This window comes from Bos javanicus, chromosome 6 (assembly GCF_032452875.1).
Source record: "Bos javanicus breed banteng chromosome 6, ARS-OSU_banteng_1.0, whole genome shotgun sequence".
NCBI classification, from domain to species: domain Eukaryota; kingdom Metazoa; phylum Chordata; class Mammalia; order Artiodactyla; family Bovidae; genus Bos; species Bos javanicus.
The window spans coordinates 17,957,895-17,964,669 of NC_083873.1; the positions used below are offsets into that span (position 1 = coordinate 17,957,895).

The following is a 6,775-nucleotide window of genomic DNA, read 5'->3' on the forward strand; positions in this document are numbered from 1 at the left end:
CCCAGGGACTGCAGCCTGCCAGGCTCCTCTGTCCGTAGGGGGTTCTTCAGATAGGAATACTGGAGTGGATTGCCTCGGCCTCCTCCAGGGGATCTTCCCAACCCAGGGATCGAACCCAGGCCTCCTGCATTGCGGGAAGATTCTTTACCAGTTGAGCTATGAGGGGAGCCCAGTGAAAGCCTTAGGTCCTTTGTTTAGTAGCCTGACCTGCTTCTGGCAGATTCCTGATTACTCACAGGTAGGGTTCAGAGCTAGTTTTTAGGTCATTCCTGGAAGAGCTCAGTTTTTACTTTATTTTTTTCTGTAGAAAGCTATCCATTCAAAGCTGTGATTGTGAAAACTGTGATTAGTTTACAGATAGTGACTCGTGTCAAGTCATTGCACCTGATTTCTGATTAAAAAAAAATAAAATCCTTGTGTGATGGATCGAAGTACAAGTATGCTGCTGCTGCTGCTAAGTCGCTTCAGTCCTGTCCGTCTCTGTGCAGCCCCATAGACGGCCTCCCACCCGGCTCCCCCGTCCCTGGGATTCTCCAGGCAAGAACACTGGAGTGGGTTGCCATTTCCTTCTCCAATGCATGAGAGTGAAAAGTGAAAGTGAAGTCACCCAGTTGAGTCCGACTCTTAGCGACCCCATGGACTGCAGCCCACCAGGCTCCTTTGTCCATGGGATTTTCCAGGCAAGAAGAATACTGGAGTGGGTTGCCATTTCCTTCTCCAATGCATGAGAGTGAAAAGTGAAAGGGAAGTCTCTCAGTCGTGTCCGACTCCTAGTGACCCGATGAACTGCAGCCTACGAGGCTCCTCTGTCCATGGGATTTTCCAGGCAAGAGTACTGGAATGGGTTGCTGTTGCCATCTCGGGTACAAGTATGAAGCAGAGGGAAATAAATGTGTTTTCCGTTGCCAGGGTGGAGTGGAAGGAACCACCAGCTTGTGGAAGCAGGAACTCCCATTTCATGTGATGAAGAAGTGTTTGTGGCATGCGGGGCAGATGGAGTGTGTAATAGGGTCGGAAAAGAGGTACCCAGGGACTGTGGTTTTAAAGTGCAATTTCAGAAGGAATGCAAGCCGACTTCTGGTTTCAGACTCTTTGGCATTCTGAGGAAAGAAAGGACTTTAATTGGTCTGGCTTTTTTCCTTTAATCACAAAGTCAGGACAGAATAATTCTGCAAGCTGCTCCCTCATTTTCTTTCTCATTGCGCATCAGGAACAGGCACTTTCTACACAGACATGGGGTTTCCTTTTTTGAAATCAAAGTTTTAAATAGACATGGCCAGAAAGATCTAGGGTCATAATTTTCCTTAATGAGGCTTATGGAAGGAATTGTTAAGTGAATCTTCTAAGGAACAGAAACGTTCAAGCAGCTTTTGTCAAATGATTGTTAGCCAAACTAATCAGTTGTACATTGGGTTGGAATGAGTGTTTTTGGAAACAGATGGAGAGATCTGGGCCCCTGCTGGCCCTTGACTTCCTCTCCAGGTGCTGCTTTGCTAATCTCTGCCTGGAGGGGTAACCTCTCTGGCTTGGATTTAAAGTCACTTAACTGCATTGATGGATCTTATTATCAGTTCCTACCACACAGGTTCTGGGTTCCTCTTAGGAGATGATCTTATATCTTTATTGAGAAGGTTGAGACCATCTTGCATTAACCACCTCATCTCTTGCTAACTACAGATCATCACTATTTCTTTTCTTCATTCTTCACTCTCCTTGTCAGAGCTTCTGTCTCTGTGTTCTTCATCCCAGACCTTCTTCTCCAGCTTTCATTTCTTTGCTGTTTCTCTCTCCTGGCTTTCATTCTCCTCCCTTTTCTCATTCTTTGCACTTATTTTCTTCTGCCTATATACATGGTAAGACCTCCCCTTTCCTTTAAAAACAAAAATCTTTTCTCCACTCTGTATCTCTGCCGCTTTACCACTTCATCTCTTTCCTTCATCATCTATTTTTGTTGTTGTTCAGTTGCTTAGTTGTGTCTGACTCTTTGCGATCCCATGGGTTGCAGCACGCCAGGCTTCCCTGTCTTTCACTATCTTCTGGAGTTTGCTCAAACTCATGTCCATTGAGTCCGTGATGCCACTGAAACTGTTGATTAAAGACAATTTAAATTTTGATTCATTTATCCAATGGATTTTCCTCTGTCGTGGTCATCTTCCTTAGCCCCTCTGTGGTCTTAACAAAAAAATGGTCACTTACATTTTTTACTGTTCTTAAGTATACTCTAATGACTGTGTCGGAGAAGGCAATGGCAACCCACTCCAGTATCCTTGCCTGGAAATTCCCATGGATGGCGGAGCCTGGTGGGCTGCAGTCCGTGGGGTAGCAAAGAGTCAGACACGACTGAGCTACTTCACTTTTACTTTTCACTTTCATGCATTGCAGAAGGAAATGGCAGCCCACTCCAGCATTCTTGCCTGGAGAATCCCAGGGACGGGGGAGCCTAGTGGGCTGCCATCTGTGGGGTCGCACAGAGTCGAACACGACTGAAGCGACTTAGCAGCAGTGACCATGTAACTGTACTCAGAGATGTACATAGTTTACTTAAACCTTCAACTGTCATCATTTACAACATTTAAAACAACTTTAAATAACTACCTTTATGCATAATGTTTGCAGGCCTCTCCAGTTATTTCCTTTACACAGATCCCTAGAAACCGAATGGTTAGTTAAAACGTACCTGGCATACCTGTAGAAGCAAGGACCACTTGGCAGTTTATGATTTCACTTGAGTCCCAAGTTAACTCCACAAATAGCAAAGTGGGGAAGGAACAAACGTACAGTCACTGATGAGGAGTAAACAGGGCTTGTGACCTGGTGAGTTGAGTGACCTAGAACTCTCTCTGGGTTCTTGTCTGCTGCCTAGTCGGTCCCCTTGTTTGAGGGAAAAGGTTAAAATTACCAGTAGACACTGTGTGTCTTAGCCATAGTGCGCTGTACTTAATGGTCAAAGGGCTTTTATGTGTTTTGAAGGTATGAAGGTGAAAAGAGCTAACACTGCCTTTGTGTAATACCCTATCGATGGAATAATATTAATCATTGCTACTTACTTGTTTATTATTTTTCAAGTTCCAATTTTTCTCTTACGGTTCCAAAATGCATTTCACCTTTCAGATTCAGACTGTCTAAAATTTTTTCAATAGGTGCTAGTTAAATTAGATGTTTTTCTAAAAAAAAAAGTTCCTATTTCTAAATTTTTAGTTGGCAAGGACTGGGGAGGAGGGAAGGAAATATGTATGGTTGTAAAAGGGCTTTCCTTGTAGCTCAGTCGGTAAAGAATCTGCCTGCAATGCAAGAGACCCAAATTCAATTCCTGGGTTGGAAAGATCCCCTGGAGAAGGAAATGGTAAGCCACTCCAGTATTCTTGCCTGGAAATTCCCATGGACAGTGGAACCTGGCAGAGTACAGTCCATGGGGTCACAAGCGTCGGACATGACTTGGCAACTAAACCAACAATAAAAGGGCAGTCCAAGCGATCATCGTTTTATTTTGTGATTTTTGATACTGTGATGTTTTTTGCCCTGTGACAAACCTGAAATCAGGTTGACGTTTAAAAGTATTACGTTTCATCTAGATCTTTTTCGTTAAGCTTCTCTACCATGAACAGAAGGAACAGACTTTTTTTAAAATTTCACTATTTACAAAGTTTTTAAAAATGTGAAATAATTTTCTTTTTTCTCTCCCTTTCAGCCATGAAGACTTTGAATTTATTTCAGGAACACGAATGCGAAAACTTGCCCGCGAAGGCCAGAAACCTCCTGAAGGTTTCATGGCTCCCAAGGCCTGGGATGTGCTGATGGAGTACTACAAATCCTTGGAGAAGGCTTAAGCTGTTCACCCAGTCAGTTCACCTTTGACACCACACTGAGTAGCAAGAGGTTACTGTTGGCATTTCTCTGTGGTGGTATCTGTCCAGACATGCATCCCCAAAACAGACCCTTTTCCTGAAGTATTAACAGCATCAGTTTGGTCTGCCTTATGAGTTCTGTTCTGAACTAGTGTAATACACTCCTGGTTTTAATGTATCTTTTCCAACTTATTATAGTTATATTACTACAGTACAGTTTTAAAACCTTGTCTTTTTGTATTTATGCTTCTGTCTTGTCATTTTTTCAAGCTCTTATATCAGTTGTAAGCAATAGTATACACATTGAATCTCACTTTTCATCTCTTGAAGAAAGAAAAAAAGGTCCACTAAACAATAAACTTGGCTAGATCTTGTTTTGGGAATTTTATAAGACATCTGTAGCGATTAGATTTCTTTTTTTCCCTACAGTGAAAATATAAACTGCTTTCTTCCTTCCCCTCAGCTATTGATCTCTTAACTGTTATAATCTAAAGTGTATTAATATCTATGTAAACTCTGAATGAACTTTCTTGATTCAATAAAATTAAACTTTTTGGCTTCTTATTTATGTGATTTTTAAAAAATATTGTTATGTTTACACATACTTATCCTTCATGTGAAAAAGTTTCTGATGGAGAAAGGAATCTAATAATTACTAGAATCTAATAATTAGTTCCAAGTACTGTTTCATAGTGAGTTTTTAAGTGGGAAAATAATGATGCATTCTTAATCCATCCAAAACCTCAACTTTTTTCCCCAAATATCTCTCTGATATTCTTAAATACCTCAGATGCTGGTACTAGTAGTAGGGACATGATGGAGAGATGTTAGGGTTTGCCAGTCAGTTCATCTGGAGTGGGGGACAACATGTCAAGTTTGCTTTTGTAGAATATCCTGAATACTCGAGTCATGGTTTCATGGTGGCAGCGATGGAGTCAAGATTCTGGGGGCAGTGAGTACACAGTGGTGATGGCATCTGTGGTATTCGGCTCTCGTCTCAAGTATTCCAGTGGAATGACCTTGGCTGAGTCCTCTGCCTCTAACTTCTTGTTCCTGACCATTTTCTGAGCCTTATTCTCTTGCCTTTTCCATCGGTTCTGTAAGATACCCAACAGTTTTCCTGTATATTCCTTTGCTGCTTAAATTATCTGAAGTTTCTGTTTACCAAGAGCCCTGGTCATAACAGGTGGCATGTGAAAAAAAAAATGTGCATTTCACATTAAAATCTTGATACTGCTAAATTGAAGTTGATTGTTACTGTTAATGTTTTTTTAAAGGTTTCTTATTTTGTTTTGCTTCCCACTGTGCTGGGTCTTCATTGCTGTGCATGGGCTTTCTCTAGTTGCGGTGAGCGGGGGCGCCTTTTAGTGCAGAGCTCAGGCTTCTCATCGTGGTGGCCCCTCTTGTGGAGCGTGGGCTCTGGAGTGTATGAGCTTCAGTAGTTACGGTGCGTGGGCTCAGTGGTCGAGGCTGGCGCTTCTCTTGGCACTCGGGCTTTGTTGCTCTGCAGCATGTGGGATCAAACCCCTGTCCCCTGCATTGGCAGGAGGATACCTAACCACTGGACTGCCAGGGAAGCCCTACTGTTAACATATTTTAAAAGTGTAAATACAGAGGAAAGAATTTTGGTTCTTGGCACTCAGAAAACATACCCTTTTAAAATTAGAAAAATATACTCATAAAATCAAGATGAGAACATGAAGAACAGAAATCAGTGGCATTAAGGTAAAAAGTGGTTGAAAACGTAGCTTTGTGTTCTATCATATAATTGTTGTTCCTGAGTTAGTTGTGTCCTATCATATAATTGCCGTTCCTGAATTAGTCCCATTGTGGTATTTGACCTCATCCCACCAGAGGGGCACATGATGAAAACATGATTCTAGGACCCTGTGTTCTTGGGATTGGCCAGCCACCTGTGTGTTCTGGAAAGATGGAGGAGAAAATAAAAGTACCCAGTGATTTCTCCAAGTCCACAGGTTGGTATGTGTGTCTTTAAGCTACAGTTATGATATATGTAGAAATTTTATTTTTTCCTTTCCAGTTCATAAAAATGAGCCCAAACCAATCTTTAAAACCTTCGACCCTTACCCCAGCCTCTCTTGCCAAATGGTCTTGGAAATCTCAATGCCATTTTTATCTATCCATCAGCTGGAAAAGTGAATGGAAAAATAATTACTTTTTTCCTTGAAGGAAGTAAAAGAAAGTGCAGTCATCTTGGCAGAAGTATAATGTTTTAAATCTGTCAATTCTCTATTCCACTCTGATAATCAAGACCATGGATTTGCGTTTCATTTTCATCCAAGAGGAAAACAATTATGTGCATCTCTTGGAAGTTAGCATTTGAATACTTGATCAGGAAAAATTCAGAAGTCATGCTTCCCACATATGGTATATTTTTATTAGCACATATGTATCCAGGGCTGAGTTGGCTCATGAAGTAAGGAAGTATTTGCCCACTGGGCTTCTTTTGTGTGTGGGCTATATTACTTAGAGGGTCTGTAAGCCCCTTTGTATTTCTGTGGATTCCATTTCCTCCTCCACACAGTCTTGTCCTGGATATAATTATATGTAAGTTGTGCCAAACACATTCTGCCCACCTAACTCAGTGTCTTTCTGGACTGAGGTAAAAGCTGGGCTTCCTAAAGGTAAGTACTTGAGGACCGTAATTGAGTAGGGATGTGTTGAGATTGGAACTTTTTTTTTCCTAATTGCCCATTTTACCAGATTCTTAGGAAAATGTCATCAGAGTTTCAGGCCTGGATTCAAGGAGCTGAAATTAGAAACAGGGAAAATCTCGTCACGGACCTTTATCTCCCAGACCTGCTCCTGCACTGAGCATCTGTGATGACCTACCTTTGTTAAAAAGTTGTGGTTACCAGAAAAGGAAAGGCGGGGGGGGGGGGGGGGGGGGGGTCGGCGCGGGGAGGGAA

At 42.0% G+C, this 6,775-nt stretch overlaps 1 protein-coding gene across 2 annotated transcripts in view; it reads left to right on the forward strand.

Moving 5' to 3' along the window:
• PAPSS1 (3'-phosphoadenosine 5'-phosphosulfate synthase 1) overlaps positions 1–4,409 on the forward strand; it is a 112,414-nt gene extending 108,005 nt beyond the window's left edge. For both annotated transcript variants that reach the window (XM_061419443.1, XM_061419444.1), the window contains exon 12: positions 3,689–4,409. In XM_061419443.1, coding sequence (XP_061275427.1) covers positions 3,689–3,827 — 139 coding nt within the window. In that variant the 3' untranslated portion in view covers positions 3,828–4,409. The remainder of the gene's footprint in view (positions 1–3,688) is intronic.
• The last annotated feature ends 2,366 nt before the right edge of the window (positions 4,410–6,775 follow it).